The following is a 25,627-nucleotide window of genomic DNA, read 5'->3' as shown; positions in this document are numbered from 1 at the left end:
CGGCAGAGGGTCTCGGCGGCGTGACGGCCCTTGCGCGATCGCGCATGGGCGGGCTCGGCGCTTTTGGAGAGCGGCGCGGGGAAACGTGTGAATGCCTTGCCGTCCTTTCCCTGCGAGGCCAGAGCGGGAAAGCGGCTGTGAGGAATGCTTAGGGAGGAAGGCGGTTAGTTGCGAAGGCCGTGCGCTGCTCTTTATTTGCGGTGCCCTCCCTCTCCTTTTGTTCCCGTCCGAGCGTGTTACGGCTTGTCCAACGTCCTGCAAGTTTGCAAAGTCGCTGCGATAAAGGCTCTGCTGACCGAGGATCATGGAAATTGCAGTTAGCACATCTGGAGGTTACCAGCTTTGGAAACGCTGGCACAGAAGCAAGTTAAGTAGGATACAATTAAAAATCTTGTATGTGTCATAGAAATTATTCACCATTAATTTCAACTGGCAGTTAAGGGAGTCTTTCCTGTCTATTCAAGTTGAAAGGCAAGTAAGCTGTATGACAGGGATGGGGGGCGTGTGTCCTCGATGTTTACCACATTTTCCTGTTGGTTATCCTGGCCCACGGTGGGCTGCTGAGCACTACCGATCTATCCGTTTTATGATGTGCATGGCCTAAGGTTGTCTAAGTTCCAAAAATAAGCATGACTCAAAATATAGCTTTAAGTATGAAACTGTCAAGCTGCCATTTTTGTCAGATGTTTTAAGAACATTCAAACATTTCTTAACTACTTTTTATTCTCCCCAAGTAGGGTACATGTAATAAAATGCAGTAACATTTCTTTCAGTTTCGTATGTAAATATTGCCAATAATAGTTGTTCCAGATTCTGATCATGACTCACCTTGGAAGGGTGAGAGAAAGGTAGAGGAGAAAACAGTGCTGCCTTGCCACTAGAAGGGCTGCAATACAAAGTACTCTTTTGCAAAGGAGGCTTGTTAACATCAGTGGAGTGTTATTCCACATAAGCATACATTGGAATGAAAAGTCCTCACCCTGGAGGGTGTTCATTCTGACTATACTTTACAAGTGCAATGCATGTTTAGGAAGAGGTGTTTTCCTTTGTTTTCCTCCTCCCTTTGCATCCCCTCTTTTTCCTTCCACGTCTTGTCTTGTAAATAGCAAGCAATGCTTGCATTGTTTGTGACTGAGCTCATGTAATCTGCTATGAGAGACTTCTCAGCTGAAAAGGATGATGCGCATGTTTAAAATAAATGTTAAGCTCAATGCCAGAAGGTTACCAGTAGCTAGAGCCATAACTGGTGGCACAGGAATTGCACCAACTAGCATTCCTATCTCCACACTACAGAGTAATATATACTGGTGCTGGTAGCAGTTGCCTTTCCACTCAACAGGGTGAGTTTTGCAAGCTGCTTTGAGTACTTCCTTGGAATTAAAGGTGGGATATAAATTTTCGAATACATCCCTCTTTGAAAATATTGCCAGCAATGGTTAGTCTGTTAACTTCTTTTGGTGAAAAGTGATTCCAAATCAATATTTAATAAGTTTTCTTGCACACTGACCAGTTTGCAGCTCTTTGACCTTCCATTAGTATCCCTAACAAATAGTAACATAATGCAGTCAGGAAACAGATGACACAAGTTTGCTGGGAGTGTACAATCAAAAGAATATTTGCAATTTATTCAGATAGATGGAAAATACATGCAGCATGTAGGTAGCCCACCCCCTCCTCAGCAACTACAAAAATGGGTAGTTAATCATTAAGTACACAGTTTGGCAGAAGGTGTGGGATCATAGGCAGTTTGCTAGAGGTACATGAGAGTAAAACAAAAGGGTTGAATAGACTAAGACTAAAACAACCCAAAAGAAAGAACTTTCAGGAAAGGCAAGTATAAGGAGTACAAGACCTTCAACATGGTTTTTTGACCGTATCAGCATCCTTCCTTAAGTCTCAAGCTGTTCTACAGTGTCAGGCTTTCAGCCCCCATTTTATGACAAGTTTTGCTTATTTTGGACCGATAGTAGTTTGTGGTGTGTGTGCACATGTTGTCAAGGGAGTGAACACAGGCACGCTGGGAGTGTAAAGTCAAAAGAGCAATACAGTTTATTCAGACATAGAGGAAAGGTATGAAGTGGGTAAGCAGCCCTGAAAGGTGTTAAAAGGGTCTTCAAAGATTGGATCTGTACGGGATGCTGTTATAGCCTAACAATTATGTACACCGTTTGTAGGAGGAATGGGGCTGGGAAGTCAATGTGCAAGTGTCACATGAAAGTGGATACAAAAGGGTTGCATGGATCAACACATGGGGCCAAAAAAGAAGACGTTTCAGAACAGGCAAATATTAGCATATGTATACAGGAAAAAGGAACAACATGGTTTCCTGTTTAGATCAGGATTCCCTCTTAACAGTCAAATCGTTCTCCTCCCTTTCAGCCTTTATGTGGCGATCTCGTGGTGAGAACTTTGGCTCCTTTAGTCCCGACAGAATCCTTGAAGTCCCTTCCCACTCTGTCATTCTACGAATATTGTTGTAGAGAATCAGCTGCCTGAAGCGCCAGTGGATGCACAGAGCCTGTTTGCTACGCGCTTCCAAACGTTCAAGGTCCAAATATTCAAGGACGGGCGGGGGGGGCTCCTTTCCCTCAGCCCCCCGCAAGTGTGTTGCCTTGAGTTGCCTCGGCGGCACGGGCCAAGCACGGAGAGGCCTCCGGGCCGCTTGAGGCGCTGTGAGGCAGATTGGAGACCGCCAAGGGAGGTAGGAGGAGGAACTCCTCGCTCATTTTGTGCATGTGACGAGCCAAAGAGAGCGGGAGGGGGCTGAAAGTACGGCGGGGCTCGGTTGCGGCGGGAGGGTGTCGCCGGCGCCTGGCGGGCCGGAACCCGCTGCCCTCGGCCCAGGACGACTCCCGTCCCTTCATGAGGAAGGGGAGGGCCTGAGGCCGACATGTCTGACAACGGCTTTGACCGGGCGCCCGGTGCGGGTCGAGGCCGAGGGGGAGGCGCCCCTCTGCCTCCCGAGAGTGGGGCCCGCCTGGGGATGAGCGGCAGCTTCGGGGCGTCCGAGCAGCTCCTCAAGCAGGGCTCGGCGCACCACCAGGAGCCGCTCCGGCCGCCCAAGACGGCGCCGCCGGGAACAAACGTCGCCTCAGGTAAAGCGCGGCGCCGCTGCCCGGCCCGCTTTCGCCCCGCAAGTTTTTTCCCTCCTCGCGTTGCTACTTGGCAGAGGAACCGGGGAGGGCGAGCGCGGCGCCTGCCCACAAATCGCCGAGCCGCGACTCCGAGGCCGGCCCGTCGGGAACCTTCTTTTCCGTTTGCGTAGTTACCCGGGGATCAGACCCTGTAAGAAAAAGGGCTCTCCCCGCCATCCCTCCCTCTCCCCCCCGCCACGACGAATTTGGGGTCACGCAGGAGTGCCATTGGGAGAGGCTTGGGGGAAGGGAGCCGTTGCCCTCTGTTTTATACCGATTTGGGGTCTAACACCATTCACCCCTATCAAACGCACCTTTATTTCTGGCCAACTGCACGGACTGAACAGAGGGTGACAATTATTTAGACCAGTTTTAGAAAAAAGATGGATCATAAAGGTTTGTCTCTGGACTGTGCGATTTGCAGTGATAACTTTTCTGCTCTAACTCCATTAAATAGTGTTAACATATGATGGGGATTTAAGTGGGAAAGATGTGGTGGCCATCTCATTTGTATAGGTCCAAGAATAGGCCTTTAACTTCATTCAGAATATCCCATGGCTAGCCTCCTCACAGTTTTCTGGGACTTGGAAATGAGCTGTTGTACCCCTGCCTTGTAATCCCTTTGCTTGCTGAAATGGCTGCACTGAGCTACCTTAAATTCTCTAGGCGCACGATTGAGAAATAGAACTAGGATTTTCCCATTTTTCTTTATATTATGTGTCATCTCTTTGTACACTCTACCTCCATTTAGACTGCCCTTTAAAATCTTTGGAATAGATATGCATGTATTATCTCTATTTGTGTAGCATTTGCTGCTGCACAGTAAAGTATTCAGTTTAATTTTTTCAGTGCTTATTTATATACTTGTTTCTTATTGGAATATGAAGAAGATGCAGTATTTTGTGAGAAATGGGGCAGGATACTTTTTTCTAAGGCATGTTCATACCTTAATGCTGGAATCCCATGCTGACTTACTTAGGGGCAAGCTCTTCTAAGTTAGTGGGAGTTATTTCCAAGTAGGTACGTTTAGAAGTGGGGGAAAGGGTGGAATTGCAAGTAGGCAGGTAAGGACATAACAGTGCTGTGCAGATATTTCATTGAATTCAGTGGTGCTTGCATGCAATTCAACATGTTTAGGATGCAAAAATCCTCATAAGACTGTTTCTACATATATGGAAGACAGCTGTCTTTAAATAAAGTCTACATTTAGCTAGTGTTGATTTGAACTACAGAGTCATGCAGTGTAAAAAGCAGTGAGTCACTTCAGAATAGCGTGGAAGGCTGACACCTTAAACATTTTGATTTGGAAGTAAATGACACTGAAATCAGCAGGTTCAGTCTATTCATTTGAAACATTTCTGTGCTACTTTTATGTTTTGCAGTAGTTCAGGCTTGAGATTTAAACTAAAAGAAGATTATAGGTTTCTGTATATTTTATACTACAGTTTTAAAATTGTCCATTGCAAAAATAGTCAAACTATAAATAAGGAAAAAGTTACCTATTGTAAATGAATGTCTAGTCTGCCTTACCCCTAAAACTAAATAATACATTTGTGTGCTTAGTCAGGAAAGTAAGACCTACACTTCCCAGCATTCCCTTGTCTTGCTTTAAAAATTAGATTGTAATCAGCCTGGGACAGGGTTAGTTATTCAGTTCTCTGAAATGTTAAATGCATTTATATACACACACACGCACGCACGCACATATATATATTAAAATACAGTGTCTTATTAAATGCTGCTAAAACACATTGGCTGTGCCAAAAGACTAACTCCTAGAAAATGAATCTAAGATCCATACTTTTTTACTGCAGATTTACCGTATTTTAATGCATTTATCTGAGTAATTAATATTCTCCTTGGTATAAGAGACTGAACATTTGGCTTTCACTGCTGTTCTAACTATGAAGAAGAAAAAGCTAGGAATTAAGAATTAGGCTGTGTGAAAATAATAAAATAAAAATGTTCCTGTCAGTCCTAAATTGCAAGTGGGTTTATTCAGTTGTAGTATTGATGCACTTTGAGTTTCAGTCAATAAAAAGACTGTCTGCTCTTTTGTCTACAATATGGCAAAATGGCTTGCTACAGTTATAAGTCAGACATTTGTACAGCAGTCTTATAGATGGCCAGGAAAATGTGTTTTGTTGTGGTGATGTGACTTGGCTTACTTTTGTTGAATCTTTGTCTCACACATCACAACTCTGTTCCAACTCTAGGTTTCCTCCCCAAGCAACACAGGGTTTTCAGTTTGCACATAATACTGAACAACCCAGGAAGGAAGTTTTTCTGGGTGGTTTAGAATCTAGATCTTCCCACTTGCAATGAGAAAGATCAGGCAGGGCAACCAGCATGCTTGCTTGTTCACAATAATCTGGGGGTTTTAAAATGTGTTCATGTAGCATAGAGGTGCCATATTTTGCATTTTTCTCACTCTTTTCTGTTAGAAATATTGCAACTTTGTTGATAAGCAGCTAAACTATGTATACTTTTGAGTGCTAGTTTTAACCTTTAAAGACTTAAATGGCTCTGAAACCAAATAATTGAAGGACTTTTTTTCTCCATATGAACCTGCCTGGTCCCTGAGTTGATCCTCAGGGCCCATCTCTGTGTTTCCCCTCCAAGAAAAGTGTGGGGTGTGTCAACATGGGAATGGCCCTTTCTGTGACAGCCATATGTTTAGGGACTAAAGATCCTAAATATACTGTCATCTTTTCAATGCCAGTCAAAGATGAACTTAATTTCCCAGGCATTTGGACATTAGTTATGGCCTAATTGTTCTGGATTGTTTCTGTGATGTTCATTCTTAGGGTGTGAGCTGGGGGAGATTATGTATTTGTGGATGAATACTTTTCACAGTTTTTATTCTGTTTCATGGTATTTATTTTTATTTGTATTGTTTTGCTAGTTATGGTATATATTGGTTTTTTAAATCTCTTCCCATTATATTAATCATGGATTTTTGTAATGTATGTGTAAACCATTTTGAAACTGCTTTGTGTAGTAGGAAGTGACATAGATTTAATATTAAGAAAAACAAACTTGACAGTAGGATCTCTGAAGCAGGTCACAATTAAACTCAGGACCCCCCCCCCCAATACCTTTGTTCCAGGTGTCAATTTTTTATTGTATCATTTGCCAAACACTTCCCAAATCATCCTAACAAGCCGGGATTTGCTTGTGAAATGTTTTAGGGGTTCTCCAGGCTTTCCAGTCAAAACCAGAAACAAATTGGCAACTGGTACAGGTGAGTCAGGACTAGGCTTGTATGTTCACATTGCCTAAAACCAGTCAACAACCTGGTCACTGAATTCTGAACTAGCTTCTGTTTGCAAAACATGTTTAAAGACAGCCCAATGGACAGTACTTTGCAGTAAACTAATTTAAAGGTCACCAGAGTATAGTTGTTAAGCTATCCCCATCCAGATATGGCCAAACCAGGCTACTAGCTGAAGCTGGTGAAAGATACTCAGTGACATAGTTGCCACCCAAGCCTCCAGTGACAAGGATGGATTTAGGAATTATCCACAAGCTGCATACCTGCTTATATAGGCATGGTGTGATCTTCCACAGAACTGGTTGTACTTTTTCCATTTAAACAGAGGAATTGCCCACCAGTAGAGTCTTAGGCATGTCTGAATTGCGACTTAATGTATTGGCCATCATCCAGTCCATTACCAAGACTGGTCACCAGTTCAACTTATCCATTGTTACGACTGCCTGAGATGAAAAGGAGAAACAGAATTGTATGTCATCAACTTACTGATGGCAATGCAACCCAAAAGTTCAGATGACCCCACACAGAGGTTTGTTATTAGCTAAGATCAGTTTAATAAGAATCAGAAACAACCCCTTTTCAGGGGTGGCTCCACAGCTAGGAATTTCTTCCCTGGGGAAATATGGCCATCTCTCCTGCCAAATTTACATGTGATGTGAACTACTTTGTTCTGCAAGTCTTGCCATGGATTAAACTTAATGTCTCTCAGGTAACTCCTACATCCTGATTTAAAATGTTTTTGCAGATGTATTTCTTGATAAATTTTTAATCTTAATTTTTATATTTATTCATTGCAAGATGCTTTTCACTTGAAAGACAAGGTGTACAATAATGAAATTAGATAAACTAAAACTAATTGCTGGTATAGCTTTTTTAGTTATTAATTATCTGAGTTATACTTACACTTCCAACTAACTGGAAAATACTAGAATAAATTCCCTGGACTAAGTGTTGCTTCATCAAGATGTGTTCCTTACATAAGAGACCATCAAAATGGCTTTGAATTGTCATCTGATTGAGTATGCTATAGTAAAATATTCCACTTGTAACATTCATGCATCCATTCATTCATTTTCAGAGCAGGCAAGAGCAACATCTCTACCAGAAAAAAATTGTTCCAGCTCAGCAATGGCTAAACCTCAAGTGGTTGCAGCTCCAGTGGCTCCAGCAATGTCAAAGCTTTCAGTGACTGCTCCTGAATTTTACCCATCAGGTTATACTCCTAATCTTACTGTAAGTATTTAACTTTTTCTCTTCCTTTTCTGAACAAGTGAAATAACCATGTATATTTTAGGAGATTTAATAAACTTGTTTGGAAGAAATGCCTTTGATCCTCAAGTCCAAGCATTCTAGTTCAGATTTTCCTTTGAATTTGTAAATAGTCCTTAAATAGCTAAACAAACCTCCTTTCCTTGGATGTTTTAGCGTTGCCATGTTCGTGAAATGTACGCACCTTAAATTAGTCTGGCTTGGAAGCAGAATCTTTAACCTGCTGAGATATTGGGTTAAAAAATTTATTTGAGGGACAACTCAGTTGTTTAAAAAACACTATTAGAACTGAGTTACATAGGGTTTTGTGGAAGAAAAACATTATTTCTCATGACAAAAACTAGCCTTGCTCTTATCCAGGATAGTGTGGCACAGAGCCATCAATTTAATTTTACCTACTTATCTCTCCTTGATTGCATGCTAGTGAACAGGAATCTGTTCATGCATCATCTTACCTGTTCTGGAGTACAATATAATAAATAATAATATTAGACTCCATTGTTGGATCTTTGATTTCAAAAATCCTCCTATCAAGTTACATCTTTTGCTATTCCATATTTACTGGTTGTGGTAAAGGTTTAATGTTCTATTAGGTGCCATATGCATAATTTCCTTGGCTTGGATTCATCATTTTTTTTCTACCAGTACAGGGCTCCTTCCTATTTCCTTTCCCCAGCAGATGGGGAAGGAAGTAGTTCACACAGGAAGTAGTTCACACAGCCTGTTGTTAAACTGTGGGACTTGCTACTACAAGATCTACTGCTGACCCCCTATTTGGACAGCTTTAATTGTGGATTAGTCAAATTCATGGACAATAAAACTATCAACTGCTACCAGTCAGTGATGGCTGTATATTAACACAAGCTTTAGAAGCAGTGTGATACTGTGTGGCAACTATTGGAGCATAAGTGGGAGAATGCTGTTCTGCCCATGTCCTACTTGTCGGCTTCCCATGAGAAGCTGGTTGGCCACTGTGTGAACAGAATGGAATGTGGGGCTACTTTGGTCTGACAAGGCAATAGGTGTTCTCCTGTAAAGGATTCTAGAGCCTTAAATCTAGGATATTATTACAGGCCGCTAAAGAGTCACTTGCCTGCCTGTTTTTGGGAAGAAGAATTACTTGCAAGCATCCAGACAGATAATCGTTTTTAAACTTGGTTCTCAAGGCCACAAGTAACTAATACCTATGTGTAGACAGATAAGCTAATACAATTTTTGTTAGATAGCTTTGTAGACATAACAAGAGAAAATACTATATCATCACTTTAGGCAATCTATAAGAGTTCTACATTCTGTTTGGTGTAACTCTTTTCCCTGCTCACAGAAATAGCTTATTATATCCATGCTTGGTGTAGGAAGACTACATGTTTAACAGCAACTGTATATTCCATTTTTCAGGCTGTGTGGACATGACAGCCCAATCCAATAGAAATAACAGGGTGTCTGTAGAGCCTTATTACCTATTTATGAATATTCCTGTATCCAGTTGTGAAAGTTGAGTTATGGTTTTTACATTTCAATATTACATTCAGGAACTAAAATATACATAGTTGAACCATTTTAATGAGAAATTATAACAAGTTTAATTCCCAAAATGCCTTTAATCATTTTTAGGAATCATCTTTGGAAGATGGTTGTGATGGATACCCAAGTTTAACTGAATATGTTCAGGACTTTCTAAACCACCTTGCAGGACAGCCAGCTTGTTTTGAAACTGAAATAGCACATTTTTCAGAAATTCTAAATGGATGTGTTACTACAGATGAAGCATTACAAGAACTTGTTGAACTCATTTACCAACAGGTATTGTGTCTGCGTGTGTGATTGATAGGTTGCCCATTCTATCTACAGCTATATTTCCATGGTCTAATGCCACAGTAAAAATGCATTTATTAAAGCATTTCTGTAAAGTGCATGAAGTTTTCTGGCAGTAAGAGCTTTTGAGGATCTGGATATTAATTATATAAAATTGGGATTGGAGTTCCATCATGCATGTTTAAAATTATAATGCTCTCATCATCTGCTTTAAAGCCCAGAGTGAAATAAACCTATGGGCGGTATGCAGTGTTAGTCCATTGAAATGAATTGGACTTACATTAACCATTACTAATTCAATTTGGATTCATTTCAGTGGCTCTACTTTACAATGGAACATAAGAAGCTGCCTTGTGGACCACTGGTCCATCTAGCCCTGTGTTTTCAGCAGTGTGTGGGAGCTTCATGCTGGATTCCTACTGAATTTCCAGGGCTTCATGCTGGATTTCTTTCCCAGAAAGTGCCAGGGACTTTCTGTGTTCCAGGCATGTGCTCTATACTCTGAGCTATGGCCCCACCCCTTTAAGAAAGACTAGCATTACATACAATTCATAGAATTGCAGTATGGTTTAGAAAGATTTGTGAAATCTTTGCTAAACCTTTTTTGGGTCACAGAAAGCAAATAAGAGAGAGGATACAGTATCATTTTAATTTCTTCGAACGCTTTATTTTCTCTCTAAAAGTTGACTGCTCAGTATTTGAAACAATAGGAAAGGTCTTTAAAATACTCTCTCTTGCTACAGAAAGAACTGAGATAGCTCTTAGTATTATATTTTAATAAATAATCAGCTAATTTCATTTAATGAATAATCAGTTAATTTCCTAGAAGCAGTAGGAGCTATCCTTAAGACACTGCCCTGCTATGTATAGAGAAGTTGACTTGAAAACAAGTTTTACCAAACTTAAATATGTGCAGAACAAGGATACAAGATAATCTATAGAATTAGTAATTCATTCTTCATTATTGAAAAGGCTTATGGCTCTTTTGCAAACTCTCAGTTCTTAAAAATGAATTCCTGAATTTTTCCTAAAATTAATGTTGATAATTGCACAAGACCAGGCAGGTTTGGGCAAGGCATTGATAAATATCAGTTAAACATGAACTTTAAATAAGACTTCTTAGATATGAAAGGAAAAATACTAATTCAATTCCTTATTTTCACTTCATCTCTTAATAGGGTACATGTCTCATGTTGAAGCAAATTCCCACATGATTTATATGGCAAGTAGTGACTAAGACTAGTGCTATGACTGCCATCCATTACATAATTTTTGTGATGAAAAAGTAAATGCTAGTAACAGTCATTCTTTGTGTTACAGAGGCTTTTAATATGGGAAACCAATTCAAGCCACTACTCCCTTGTGTTTTGTTATCCACATTATTTAACTAGAAGATTATTGTTTTTAAGATAAATCTTAAGCATATCTAAATTTTAAGAGCTCTCTTTTCCCCTTTGCTTACATTACACGGCATTCTGTACTTTTTACTACTTAATTGACTTGCAGATGTGCTGATAATATTCAAAGTCTAAAATGTCTTGGGACTAGAATACCTAAAAGATCTTGATCCACCTTCCTGAACTCTAAGATCTTCAGTGGTTCTTCTCCAGGAACCCCCACCAAAACAAGTGATGTGGATAACTACTGAAAAGGGCCTTTCCTTTGTGGTACCATGGATGTAGAATAAGCTCTCCAGAAATATTTCCTTGGCACCTGTGTTTTGGTATTTTCAGTATCAAGTGAAGATGCTTTTAACTTGCCCAAGCAGTTTAATCTTTCAGTTTCTATTGTTTTAAAAGATGTCTCTAAATCTTTGCACTGCTGCTAGGCTTTGTGCTGTGTTTTTTTTATTTTGGTTTTATACTGTGGTTTTAAACTTTCAACCTTTATGTTACATTTTGTTGAACAGCCCAAAGAACTTTGAATATTGGCCAGTATAGAAATATAATGAACAAATTAAATTAATAAGCTGAGGAAAGAGAGTTGCCTGCTACTTCAAAAATGTAGCTTGATAGTATTTTCAGTGGAGTAATATACTCATAAAAAAGAATGTTTTCTGTCAGATAACAAGGTTGAGACCTCTTGGAAATATGAAAATGAGGACCGAGAGCTTAAGTTGAACTTTTATCCACTAGGAAGCTTAGTAGAGAGAGCACAGCAGTGCATGTTTCTAATAGTGCATTGCAGGCTGTGTTCATTACATTTAGTTTCGGTTTCCTTTCTTGGGCTTTCACTTCTCAAATTCTTTCTTAAAGTTTACAGTAGAATATCTACATTGGAAAAATGGTATTATTTATTCATTTCTTTGTAAAAGACCAAGATATATAGAACTGGATGAACTTTGTACGTAAGCCTCTTCATTATAATCTTGAAAATTACAAATAGCACTTGGGCCAATGGCCTTAGTGGCCCCTTCCAGCTCCACCATTCCATTATTCAATGTATATATTCCACAGAAATCTTTCAGACTGCTTTGTCCACAATTTACATTATTATATCTTAATGGATACATGGAGATCATGGATATGTTGCAAATTCTGTAGCATCATGATGCTATATAGTTTTAACTGTCATATGATTTATGTGCTCTTTATAGAGAACTAGGACAAAATCCACCCACATGTTTGATTTAACAGTATGCAAAAATGAATCATGTGTTCTCCTGATCCCTTTTCCCCCTTCATGTACTGATTCTGTCTTGTTTTCACAAACCAATTGAACTGTGGATTGGAGATTAATTATGGCCATAGTTGTCATTATGTTTTAAAAAAACATGAAAATGGAAGGTGGAATCTCTGCAAGCAGGAAGTGGCATGCACGAACTCAAGTTTTGCCCCAGTCCTCCAAACCATGGTCATCTGTATTGAGCCACAGTTATTCACACCTAAATCCTTTTGAAATCAGTGTCTCTGTTATACTCAAATGCCTCTTCTTAGTTAGTGGCTGTAAGAGCTTTAAGCTGAATGACAGTCAGTGTGCTGTAGTGATTACAATGTTGAACTGAGACATGGGAGATCCAAATTTTAGACCCCACTCAACCATGAATCACACTGGGTGACTTTGGGCTAGTCATGGACTCTCAGTCTAAGCTACCTCACAGGATTGTTGTGAGGATAAAATGGAAAGGAGGAGAATTAGCTAAGTTGTCCTAGGTTCCTTGGAGGAAAAAATACAGGATATAAATATGCTGTTATGTTGGTCTCACCCCTTTTGCCTTTGGACCTACTTGTCACTGGAATGTAACTACTGAGAGTTTCTCTGAAATGGAATTTGACCCATTGACTGAAAGAGGCACCCCCCCCCCAGCCAGCTTTAGCAGATATCTAACAAGTAGGCTGTTACAGGGCCCTTGAAAACCAACTAGTGAGCTCAGTTGAACTGAAGATTATTCTGTTGAAATGCTTTTTTAGACTCTAGGAAAATGTATAGGTAAGTATAGAAAAAAATCCACAAAATTCCACAATGCTTGGCATTGCATTTGCTAATTCCAACTTTCTTTTGTTTTGGAAGGCTACATCTGTCCCAAATTTTTCCTATATGGGTGCAAGGTTGTGCAATTACCTTACTCATCATCTCACCATAAATCCACAGAGCGGCACTTTCAGACAATTACTGCTGCACAGGTTAGTGTGTGTGTGCGCGTGCACGCGTGAGAGAAAGACAAATTCAAATTGACTTGCATTTCTTCCATGCTGGCTGAAGCTGATGGGAGCTAGAATCCAGCAAAAAATAAATAGATAAATCAATCTAGAGAGACATGAGTTGGCCACCCGTGTATTAGAATGGGACACAACCTAGGGACTGGCAAAGTACAGGAAATTTACAGTGATCTATTTGAATTATGAACAGACTTGTTTGTAATAGCTGCAATCAGTAAACCTTGCAAGTAGTACTGAAAAATAAATTTTTGATCCAAAGCTGTCTCTTTTAGGTGTCGGAAAGAGTTTGAAAATAGAGATGAAGCTGCCAAGGGAGATGAAGCTACAAGGAAAAGATTTCATGCATTTGTGCTATTTTTAGCTGAACTTTATTTAAATCTAGAGGTAAAGGGATTTTCTGTTTTGGTTAACACTAAACTCACATAGTGGTAGTGCCAGAAAATTGATGAGCAAAGGGGCCCAAGTACATTTGTCGGACACATGAAAAATAACAAAACTCCAAATACAAGTAGCATATCTTTAGAGTCCTCTTATGTATTGTATTGTATAATTGTAAAAAAATAAGCAACTGCCAGATTTCTGAATCTTTGGCAAAACATCCAAGTGTCTTTGCACTCACTTGTCAAAACTGTTCACTGGTGAGAACTGGTTCATTTCTTTGTGAGTATTTGAGTAGAATACTTCCAGCAACTTTTTCATTATACTTTCATAAGTGAAAATGCTAATACCTTTGAAACCAAAGAACAAAGTTCTGGTAAAACACCTGGAAAGTCTAGGTGAAGCATCTAAGGATTACTCAGACAACAATATTAATACAGAATTGTGTAGTAACTAGGAGTCATCTATGACAAATAGCATGTATGCATCTAATTATTTGAATACCCTATTTGACACTCTCTGATTTGGGCCTCTAGAATCCAAACAATTTAGTACATATGGGGAAAAATCAAGCTGTTAAACTTCAGTAGTGTTTATTCCAACACTTATTAAAATATAGTTTTAAATTTCCTGTTGGTGTTCAAGTTTTTTGATCAAGTAAATGTACCAAATACAGTGGTACCTCGGCTCATGAACGCCTCAGTTCACGACCAAATTGGGTCACGAACAAAAATTTCATAAAAATTTTGAATCAGGTTGCAAACTCCGCATTGGGTGGAGACCGCGATCATGGCCATTTCCTCACCCCACCCCGAGTAGGGAGATGGCCATGATTGTGCTGGAGGCAGGGGGGAGATGGCCGAGATTGCACCCATCTTTCCTGCATGAGCACAACCGCGATCTCAGCCATCTCTTCCCCCTCCCCCCACATGCCCGCGTTCACACCCGCCCCCGCAAGCACTGGGATGGGCTCGTCCTTGGGGTGGGGGGGAGATGGCTGCGATCTTTGTTGTTCTTTGTCACTTTGGTTCGTCACATTTTTCTGATTAATCTGTTCTGTAACCATTTTTTTTTAATCTCATTTACATTGAACCTTATGGGGAAATTTAACTTTGCTCACAACCAATTTGGGTAACGACCAGAGTCCTGGAACGGATTAAGTTTGTGAGCCAAGGTACCACTGTAGTTATGACTGCCATGTTGGCATTTTAATCAAAGGGGTAGAATACTTGCTGACTTGCTGATGGCAGGCAAAAAGTTTTCCATGTGATAGAAACAGAATGATAGGCCCCTGAAGTGATTCCAGAAAAGAAGGGGGTTGAATCTAAATGTTAATTTTTCTTGCCCCTATTTTGAATTGTCTTGACCCATTACTCCTGTGTAACAGAGTAGTTTCAGAGTCTGTTTTTAATATAGTGTAAATGTTTAGATATATTTTTTTTATATTTATAGATTAAAGGAACAAAAGGTCAACTAACCCGAGCAGAAATTCTTCAGACTGGACTTCATGAATTATTAAACACCCTTTTTTCTAATCCTGTGGACAGCAATTTAATCTGTGCAGTAAAGCTACTGAAAGTATGACATTTTCATTACTGAACATTTATTTTACAATCTGTTTTGGAAAATGTTTACATCAAAATGGCACCAGTCCATAATTGGATGTTAATCACTTAAATCCTCAATTTCTGCATTGGGTCAGACTAGAGAAAGTGGTTCATTTGGACCAGGTAGCTGTTTTAGAGCTTCAGTGATCTATGAGGTTCACTGGATCCACATGTTACAGCGTATTAGTAATGTGAGAAGAAATGGGTTGATGTCCCATGTGCCATCCTCAGCTTCTTTGAGGAGAAAGATGACTTAAATTAGAAAAATCTATGCTTTACATTCGTTTGGCTCATTCTGTTCTCCCACTGCAGCCTCCTATACTACATCCTGTGGTATTCCAATGTGCAGTATCAGATCAGTTGAAAGGAAGGGGCAAGAAAACACATTGTACAAGAACACACTTATGGAGCCCTGGATCTATCTGGATTGACTTTAGCAGTTTAGTTCAATGAACAGTATCAGTCAAGTTCTTTGAAAATATCATAGTGTGTGGCTGTTGGGTAATTGTGTGATTTCTATTCCTTTTTTGGAAAAAAATGTGTGGCAGTGTTTGCATGCCGTATCTGGTTTGAATGTATGAAAAGAAGTGGTCAACTATATAAAAGCAATGATGTATTCAAGAAAGAGTGTAAGAGCAGTTATTTGCATGTTTACTTAGGAATAAGTTCCAGTGATAAAATGGGTTTTAAGCCCTTCTATGTCTAGGCCTTGCACCTTATCTTCAATAAAGTACACATTGAGTTGTTCAAGCAAGGGAAAAAATACTAAGCTTGCTAGAATCTATTCCCATGTACTTTTAAGCTCAATTTAATGTTCAAGCTGACTCGTTGTTAGAGATGTGTCTGAATTAAACCAAGAACTCTAAAGTTTAAGGCACTAAAGAACCCTGCATCACTGACTTCTTTAGAGAGAATCTGCAAATGCTTCATTACACAACCAAAAATATTACAGAATATTCATTTACTTTAAAGTCACTTTCCAAAATGTCCTGGCTAATAGCATGCATTCCCCAGTTGACAGGGTCAGTATTAGAAGATGCCTGGAAAGAAAAAGGAAAGACTTATATGGATGACATAATACAGAAAATAGAAAACGTTGTCTTGGATGCAAATTGCAGCAGGTAGTAAAAAAAATTTGGTGTTTCTCGATTTTCCTTTATGACTGCTAATTGTTCCTTGATATTTTTAAGCTTATCTGGTAAAATACAGCAATTACTTATAGATTTCTGTTTATTCCTTTCAGCAAGGATATCACCGTGTTATCTGTAATATAGCTTGTGCTAATACATCTGTTATATTTCAGTAATAGAACTCCCAATCAGTTTAGTCCAGTAATCATTATTTCTGGTTTGTAATTGTTTAACAATTATTTTAATATATTTACTGCAGACCTACAGGGGTATTTTAAACTAGGGGTTATGAACCTATGTGCTGCAGGTCAGTTTGGCCATCTGACCCATAGAGGAAGCCCCGCCCCCTCAGAAGGTACAGGGGTGGGATAGTCACTGAGACAGCTCAGTGCTGCCCTCACCAGTGTTGCCGAGGCAGTGAACGTAGGGAGGAGCACAGCAAGCTCCTGCAGCAACAGGTAGCAGCAGTCCCCTCTTTCTTTATGCATGGAGTGTCAAGTTCTCCATACAGAAGCAGGAAGGAAGGTAGCTGCTGCCTCTCAAGTGAAACTCAGGAAGAGGCAACAGGGATGATCTGCCCCTGTATTTTATTTTATCTGTGTCAACAGGGTCAGGAATTATTGTTCCTGTCAGTCTTGGCACAGGGAGAAGGAGTTTCTTTGTGCAGAAAGAGGCATGTGCCTGCCTCTGTAGAACGAAATAAAGAAACAACCCTATGAGGAGGGGGGGTGGGGGGGGCGTTCAGGGAAATGCCATGTCTTCTGGAGGGAAGAGTCCACTCCATGGTTTCATCTCAGCCTTTGAGGATAAACAGCACAGGAATCTGGCCTCCATGGGCTAAAAATGTTGTCCATTTCTGTTGCAAAAATTAGCTTTCTTTTGCCTAATCTGGAGTTTTCTTACAGTATCTGGGAAATTCAGCATGATTTGATAGCTTATCACTTACTATGGATAAATGGCTCAGACACACTATTTAATTAAGTCTCTTATTAATTAGTCCCAGATATGGCTTAGATGAGAAGTAAGATGGCTTGAAGAGTGTGTTGGGTGGAGCAATTTAAACTTTTATGCTTGGGGAGAGGAACAATATCTATCTGATATTTTCAAAATGTATATCCTACCTTTCTACCAACCAGCACATTGAAGGTAGCTTACAGAAATCAGTAATAGAACAAAAACTGTTTTAAAAGCAAGTATGAAAATGCAATCAGTGTTTTAAAAAACCTAGAAGTTATCTAATGCAAGCATGTACCTGCAGAGAAACCAAGCAGTAAAAGCAATAATAGCACAACACACAAGTATTAAATTGAACATCACAAATTTGGGTGAACAGGAGCAATTCTGCTTGGTGCATGAAATATAAGAGAGCACCAAGCAAAATAAGAGTAAGTTCCATAACTCAAGAGAACTTCTTAAAAGGCCCTATCGTTTGAAACCCGGGCACATCTGAACACTGAGCTCTAATGATTAACAAAGCTGCTGGCCAGAATCATAGGGACGAAAGCGGTCTTCAAGGTCCCCTGACAACTGCAGACAAATTTCAAAGGATAATAGATTGCAGCAAGCTAGCCAGATATAGTTATCTCTGCATCTTCAGAAAAGAACAGGAGACATATCTAAATAGCTTGACCAATCCAAACACTGGATTAGTCACATTAAATATGCAGCTATATTGCTGATGACTAATGGCAGATTTGTTTCAATTGCATGAATGTTGACTTCAAATTTGTGCATTAAATACGAATGCTTAGGGTTTTCAAATTTAATTGCCTTTGGCAATGAATTAACATTTGAATTCATGAGCAATTGTGAATGAATTGCCAAAGAATATCAGTAGTTTCGTTGCAGTTTTTCCGTGTGATTTTCTTGCAAGCAGTGGGGGGGGGGGGGCTTCCCACTGGTGTTGGGAATACAGTGGTTTTTATGTTGTACTTTTGTCTTTTTCAGAGATGTAAAGCATATGCTTCTGAAACTAGTGGAACTGCGGTCAAGTAACTGGGGAAGAGTACATATAACCTCAACATACAGGGAAGCAACTCCAGAAAATGACCCTAACTATTTCATGGTAATGAATACTTGCATTTCTCTTGTTTCAGGCAGACTTATCTGAATGTATGTATAAATGCTGAACACAATAGTAGAGTATATAGAATCATATAAATACAATACCTTTTTCCTATTTTAGAATGAACCAACGTTTTACACATCTGATGGCGTGCCTTTCACAGCAGCTGATCCAGGTATGTCAGCAATTTGGTTGTGTTATTTTAAGGCTCAAAATAGCTATAATTTAGAAAGCTAATGAAGTCAAATGCTAACTTTTAAAATGCAGTGATTTAGTTGGGAAGCTTAGACTAGCCTTTTCCAACCCAGTGAGCTTCATGGCTGAGTGAGGACCAGAACTAAGATCTCCCAGGTTCCCAGTCCAGTACTCTAAACACTACATTGGCTTTCTGTCATTGTTCCATGTCTGTTCTCCATAATCCATCCTTATTCCATCATGGTTGGAATCATAGTCTCTATCTCACTTCCTTCTTTTGTTGTTGAGCCCTTTTTGATTTTGTGAAAATTTATGCCATTGCAATCATTTGCTTGGGCATAACTCAGTCAGGATGCCTGTAACCTTACCTGGTGAGGTAACTTGGTGTATTACAGCCCTCCTGTGTAGGGTGGGAGAAGCACAGAGGCAAAGGTTGCCTTAACACTCATCCTACCCTGTGGTACTTTAAAAGTAAAAGGGAAGGAAATTTCAGGATACTGTGTATCTTGGCAGTACTTTTTCCCCTCCCTCCCCAAAATTCCTCCAAGATCATTCTTGCAAGCAGCTGGAGAAGCAATTGGTGTAGTTCTTTCTTTGCTGGCTGCAGCATGAGTGGGGAGATCTAAGTGAGGATCACAAGCTATGAGGTGGAGCAATAGCTGGGAATTCAAAAAGTCCTCTGACCATCTAGATATTGTCTAGTAGCCATAGGATTTCACTGCTAGGCACCCTGTTAATTTCTTGCAGTCTTCTAAAGCACAAGCTAGATGTTTCCTCTTTAACCTGAGGTTACAGCCCATTACGTTTTTAGCAGGGAGAATGTACCATCTCCTTTAATGGAGTAGTGAAAGATTGCATGAATGCAATTGGGCAAATTCAGAATAATTATACATAAAGATTTAAGAGAATAAAGTCTGACTGGGAAATTCAGAGTTCAGGATGAGGAAAGGAGATGAAATGATATGCAACAAAATGATGTTCCTATACAAATGCCACGTTGTCCAGACAGTGGCAGACACGATGTGTTTATACACTGATCTGCTATTTCTTTGCATGCAAATTTGGGTTTTTATATTGCTATTTTCATTACAGACATAATTTTAAAAATAAACATTAATGTGCAAGTATATTTTTAAAAATTACACTATTGTAGATTATCAAGAGAAGTATCAAGAGCTCCTTGAAAGACAAGATTTGTTTCATGAGTATGAGGAAAATGGAACAGACCTATCAGGAGCCGGAGACCCGTAAGTACTTATTTCAGTCAGATATTTTAATATAGATACATCATAATTCCAGTTTAATAAATTGAATTCCTGAATTAAAGTACCATTTCTCAAAAGCACTCTTGTCAATATTCTTAAACTATTTTGATAATATTAAAATTATTAAAATCATTCTTAAAATATTCTTAAACTACTTTATGTGCACCATCATCTGCTACTACTTGCAAAAGCAGAACAGTCTGTGTGGAAAGCACTTCTTTTGATTAAACCCTGTGAATATTTTTTTCTGAAGTAATTGTGCAATCTGGTTCTAAGAACTTATGTTTGATATTTGGAGTACCTTTTTAACTAAAATGCATCTGGATTGATGAACTTGAGTTGCGCATAATTCTGTTATATCAAATCAGCAAAACCTGATCTGTTCATTGTCAAGGCTATAGATATCTCTAGGACTATGACATGACTCCTCAAGTTTGTCTTCTTATGTCTGGGGAAATAGACATTTCTAACAGTTAATTTTGTTTTAGGTATTTTGATGATGATGAAGATGAGATGGACCCAGAGATTGAAGAAGCATATGAAAAATTTTGCTTAGAATCAGAACGCAAGAGGAAACAGTGAAATGATAAATGGGAATATTAGAGGTTTTCTTTTTTAAAAAACCAGCATAGGTATAAATAGCAGGTAGAAGAGATAGGAAATCCTTGTAATGTCCATACCAAACAAATGAAATTAAGTTTCTCCAAGTACTCAAGTTATGCAATTTCCATTTTGTTAAACAGAATCTGCCAAAAAATGTAAACTTAAATTCTGTAACTTAAACAATGTGTATATATCATAGTTTATTTTATGTACAGTTAAATAAACAATGTTTTGGCTGGAATAAATTTTATTTGAAACATGTCAAGTTAACATATGAATTTGAGGATTGTTATATTAAAGTTAAACTTTTCCTGAAAGTTAAATCCACTGAAACATTAATTACATGTTGACTTGCTTTTGGAATGGTTTTGTATTGCCTTTCCTTTGTGAAGGAAATAGGTATATTATCCCATAGTTTTATGCTCATGGAACTGCAAAATAACCTTTTTAAATGTTTTACAATCATGAAAATGGTAAGCACCCAAGGAAAATGCAAAAACTTGAAAATAAGTTTTGTTTTCAGACAGTTAGCTATTTGATAGGCATTTTAGTTCATGGAACTTGTTTTCAACTAAGTGACTCAATTCAGATGTCATGTTAGAAGTCTTCCCAGCCTTGTGTTTGAAGGCTCAGTAATGGAACATGCTTATATGGTCTTTTTCCTAGTCACACATTCTGCCTTAGCCATAAATTTGCCATAATGCATGAAGCAGCCAAAGTATGATTAATGCTAATCAGGATTGCTTCCAAGCCATGGATAGCAACCTACTTCAGAAAAGAACGTGAAGGAATCCATAGTAACACAGCATGTTTTTGAGCAGCCTTTCCAAACATTAAGTCCTCAGATGTTGTTGGCTTACAAATCCTATAGCTGTTGCCCATTCGACATTCTGGCTGTGGATGTTGGGAGTTGAAGTCCAAGTTCATCTGTGGACTGAAGGTTGGGAAATGTTGTATTAAAAGATTCTAAGCAAGATGTCTGAATTGAGCAGTTATGTTAATTTTTCCATATTTCTGAAAAATACATGAAATTCCTTTTAGTTCAAAGTTGCACAATAATGTGTGTAGCTTTGAAATGCTGTACGAGGAACTCAGCATTTCTGCCACTTTTCAGTTTGATAATTTAGGTACAATACAATATACAATCACTTGTATAGAGTAAAATAATTTTTCTTGAGAAAATAACAAATTCTAAATACTTCTGCTGGTTAATGTATCCTCCCTTTTAATCATTCATTTTTGTCTCTATAAAATTTTGCCCAGGACACTTCCAAATCTTTTTGTTCCTTATTTTATATTGAATAGATTAAGTTGAGTCTATTTCCTAACACAAAATGTGTGTTTTGAATATTCCAAGAAGTAGATACAATAACTTATATAAAGACAGAGGTTGTAAATATGCATGTAAATAGAGCTGTTTAATATTGCACTGTTATAACTTGGTCTAAGTTGTGTCTGTTAATGTAGTTAGCATCAACTACATCTTCTGGTTGTTCATTTGTTTAGCTTATTAGTTAACACCCTATTTTGGAAAATAAAATGCTTTGTTTTGTTGGGTAAATTTTTGTCTACTTCTTGTGTGCCTTTATTTACATTACATGGGACTGTACACAATCTTCCACGCTTTTCTTCTGCTCTGAACAATAGCATTTTTAAACTGCTGGCTAGGGCATATTAGCATCACATTTATCATTCTTCTTGAAGCTGATATAATCATATTACAGAAATAATATTGCAGTTAATATGCAGCAACATAATGTTCAGTAAACAAATCAAAATTTTAAACATCTATACTCAGATAACATTTTTATATTTGGAAATATCTATCTGGTGGTCTATGACTATCACTCCCATTTCTATGTATAATTACTCATGTTTTTTCCAAATTCACTTGGACCATTTTGTAAACATATTAATACCTAAGAAGAGCCATGCTGGATCAAATCAAAGGCCTTTCTATTTTAGCAATTTGTGCCTCCAATGGTCCACTGGGTCGCACATCACTAGAGGCCACTGATGACCTCTTCTATGAATCAGTCCAATCCCCTTTTAAAGCCATCCAAATAGGTGGCCATCACCACTTTCTGTGGCAGCAAATTCCATAGTTCAACTATAGTTAGTTGTGTGATAAAGTACTTCCTTTTGGCTGTTCTACACCTTCCACCAATCAGATTCATTCATTCATTCATTTATAAAACCCCAGCCATTGCTTCCAAAGGAGACTGTAGGTGGTGTGCATCCAACAACAGCAGCAAATAAAATCATACAATAAATAGTTTAAAACATTGTTAACTATTAAAAATGTAATAATATAATTATTAATAAGACGGCCACAAAACATTTTATCAATTTTTTTCTTCCAGTTAGGATAGTAGAGCATCAAAATGATTGATTTAATCAACTAAAATTTCAAATTAATTTAAAACTAGTTAGTTATTAAAATATTTAGAAAATAAAGCTGATTTTACATGGACCCAGAATGAATGTAAAGAAGGTGTCAGGTAAACTTCTCTGGGCAGTCAGTTCCAAAGGTATTGGAAATGCCAGGAAAGCCCCTCTTCTATTTGCCATCCTCTTCACCTCCCCTGGGGATGGCACTTCAAGAAGGGCCTCTGAACTAGAGCTGAATAGGCAGGTTCATGTCTATTAAGGGATGATCCTGGGTTCAAGTGTTACGGAGACGGAGAAAAATGTCTTGCTCTCTATTTTCTCTACACTGTGCATTATTTTAAACATGTCTCCCTTTACTCACCATTTTTGTAAGCTAAACAGCCCTCATGGGAAAACTGCTCTGGCCCCCCGATTATTTGCATTTTCCTCCTCTACTTTTTCCAACTCCATAATGTCCTTTCTCAGGTGAGGCGATAAGGGGAGTAACGTCTTGGAAGTTCTAATTTCTATTCCATTCCTAATTATGTATAGCATGGAGTTGGTTTTTTTCACAGCAGCTACACGCTGAGGCCTACTTTTTAACAGAGCTGCCCACTACTAACCCAAGATCCCTTTCCTGCTCCATCATTGCCTGTTCAGATCCCATCAGTGTGTACTTGGATTTTTTGCCCCAACGTGCATTACTTAACACTTACTAACGTTGAACTGCATCTGGCATTTTGATACCCATTCTCCCAGCCAGGAGTGATCTCTTTGGAGGTCCTCACAATCACTTGCTGCTTTAACCATCCTAAATAGTTAGGTGTCATCAGCAAACTTGGCCACTTCGCTACTTACTGCTAAATCCAATGATAATGGTTGTGTTCTTTATGTTACTTTTTGTAGTGATCCCTACAGTGAAAATGGCATTTTTCACAAATGTTGCACACTGGGTTAATGTTCTCATCAAGCTGTACTCCACAGTCCTAAGGCCCCACTATTGGACATTCACCACCCACTTGAATCCCATCAGCATATATGTGAAATTGGAAGTTTTGCCCTAGTGGTGCATGACTTTGTACTTGATTACTTTGCCAGCTTTTAATGCCATTTCCCCAGTTTGGAGAGATCCTATGGAGTTCTTGGCTATCCCTATTAACCAATTTCTTAGCAAACTTGGAACACCTCACTGATCCCTCCTTAAACCAGATTATTTATGCCAGAGGTTTTCAACCTTTCCACAGCTGGGGACTGGTGAAAACAGGAAAACCGCTCAGGCAGAAACAAAAAACATCATGCACACAATACAATATTCTGTGTATTAGTTTCTAAACTCAATACCAAAAAATGAAAATTCTCCAAAACAACCAGAAACCAAGCAACAAAAAAATGCCAACAAAAGAACAAAATATCAAAATCAGAGCAGTGTGGCTCCCAGCCAGCTCCCACCAAGCCTTCTCTGGCCCCCCTGGCAGCACCGGCACACCCCCCACGAATGCAGTGCCAACCCAGGTAGAGGTGCTGGAGCACAGCCACCCCTGCATCAGTCCACGGAGAGCGGAATGCAGCCCCCCATGGACCGGCAGGAAATCTCTGGTCTACAGATCGGTGGTTGAAAACCACTGATTTTATACACAGGTTAAAAGGCCCCAGTTCCCAGTGCGGATGCTTGCAGGACCCAACTGTTTCTCTCTCTCCATTCTAATAATTGACCATTCCTACTCTCCACTTTCTCTAGCTTCTTATCTGCCAGAGGACTATCTAGTGCATCATTCTGTTCACATAGGAAACCCACCAGCTGGACATGAATGTGACAGCAGCCTCCCACCTGTGATTCCCAGGGCACAGTGTTTTTGACGATGGAGACAGCATGCGGCCATCAGGACTAGCAGCCATGGATAGCTTTTTCCTTCAGGAATTTGTCCAGTCCAACCAGATTGGCGACTAGCCTATGTGTTGCATGAAGGACTTCTTATCTGCCCTGCACTTCTACCAGTCAGTCTCGTAGGATGATCCTGAGGGCTCAGCATTATTGGAGGAAGAAAAATGTCTCCCCTTCCACTTTCTCTACACTACAGTTTTGCAGACCTCTATCATGTCTCCCTTTACTCCTGTTTTTAATAAACTAGATGATTACAAGGGTGGACGATTAGTGGCTTACAACTTCCATCAGCACTAGCCAGCAAAGCCAGTGGTGGGAGCTGGGTATGTGATGGGCCAAAGCGTCCACTCCTGTGCTGGAGTGACTGGCGCTGTGCCCAGAGCGATGGGTCCCGCTTGGAAGTGAAATGATGGTCCTCTGCAGTTCCTGCCATCCCTGCAGCCTCTCCGCATCGCTCTCCGCCTTTTCTCCTTGTCATTGTGGTCAATGTGCTTTCTCTAGCAGAGTTCTAAGCTACCTTTCAAGCTATATTTTCCCAGTGCAGCATAGAGGATACAATAAATGCATATTAAAGCAAAAAGATTGTTTTCATTCTTATTGAAAAGACTCAAAAGGAAAGTGCAACATAAACAGTCTCGTTTCAGTAGCACCCCGAGATCCTTCCATGTCCTTTCAGCAGCTCTCGCTTATTTCGCGGCAGGCCTCGCAATCAGTCGGTCACATCAATTGCCGTTATTTCCTATGGACCTTTCTCTTCCAGTCGATATTCCTGCCGTTCGTTAAGATGCCATTCGAATTACAGGAGAGCTAGCAAAGTCTTCGGAGGAAAGGCTGCGGAAACGGGGGCGGCGGCTCCGAGCGCACCGCAGTCGCGCGAGGAAGCCCTCATCGCACAGTTGAGATCGCGGGCAGAGGCGAGCGGGCTGGCGAGAAGGGGGCTTGGCTTGCGTGTGAGCAGTGGTCAACGGGCTTGCAGGATTT

General features: G+C 39.5%; 1 protein-coding gene across 4 annotated transcripts; it reads left to right on the top strand.

Annotated features, from left to right (window-relative positions):
• The first annotated feature begins 272 nt into the window (after window positions 1–272).
• Window positions 273–21,955, top strand: PAIP1 (poly(A) binding protein interacting protein 1). 4 transcript variants are annotated; one of them, XM_044446248.1, is made up of 11 exons: window positions 273–367; window positions 7,487–7,641; window positions 9,292–9,480; window positions 13,003–13,115; window positions 13,424–13,535; window positions 14,982–15,107; window positions 16,151–16,257; window positions 18,214–18,331; window positions 18,452–18,506; window positions 19,680–19,773; window positions 20,280–21,955. In XM_044446248.1, the coding sequence occupies exons 2-11, from the start codon at window positions 7,537–7,539 to the stop codon at window positions 20,371–20,373; spliced, it is 1,113 nt and encodes a 370-aa protein (XP_044302183.1). In that variant the 5' UTR covers window positions 273–367; window positions 7,487–7,536; the 3' UTR covers window positions 20,374–21,955. The 4 variants fall into 4 exon arrangements, with proteins under 4 accessions (XP_044302183.1, XP_044302181.1, XP_044302180.1 ...); XM_044446246.1 differs by lacking the exon at window positions 273–367 and adding an exon at window positions 396–2,701; XM_044446245.1 differs by lacking the exon at window positions 273–367 and adding an exon at window positions 2,754–3,095.
• Window positions 21,956–25,627: the final 3,672 nt, after the last annotated feature.

Source organism: Varanus komodoensis, unplaced genomic scaffold (assembly GCF_004798865.1).
Source record: "Varanus komodoensis strain SLA01 unplaced genomic scaffold, ASM479886v1 scaffold5, whole genome shotgun sequence".
Classification (NCBI taxonomy): domain Eukaryota; kingdom Metazoa; phylum Chordata; class Lepidosauria; order Squamata; family Varanidae; genus Varanus; species Varanus komodoensis.
The sequence above is the reverse complement of the archived record's forward strand: the minus strand, read 5'-3'. Positions and strand labels throughout refer to the sequence as shown.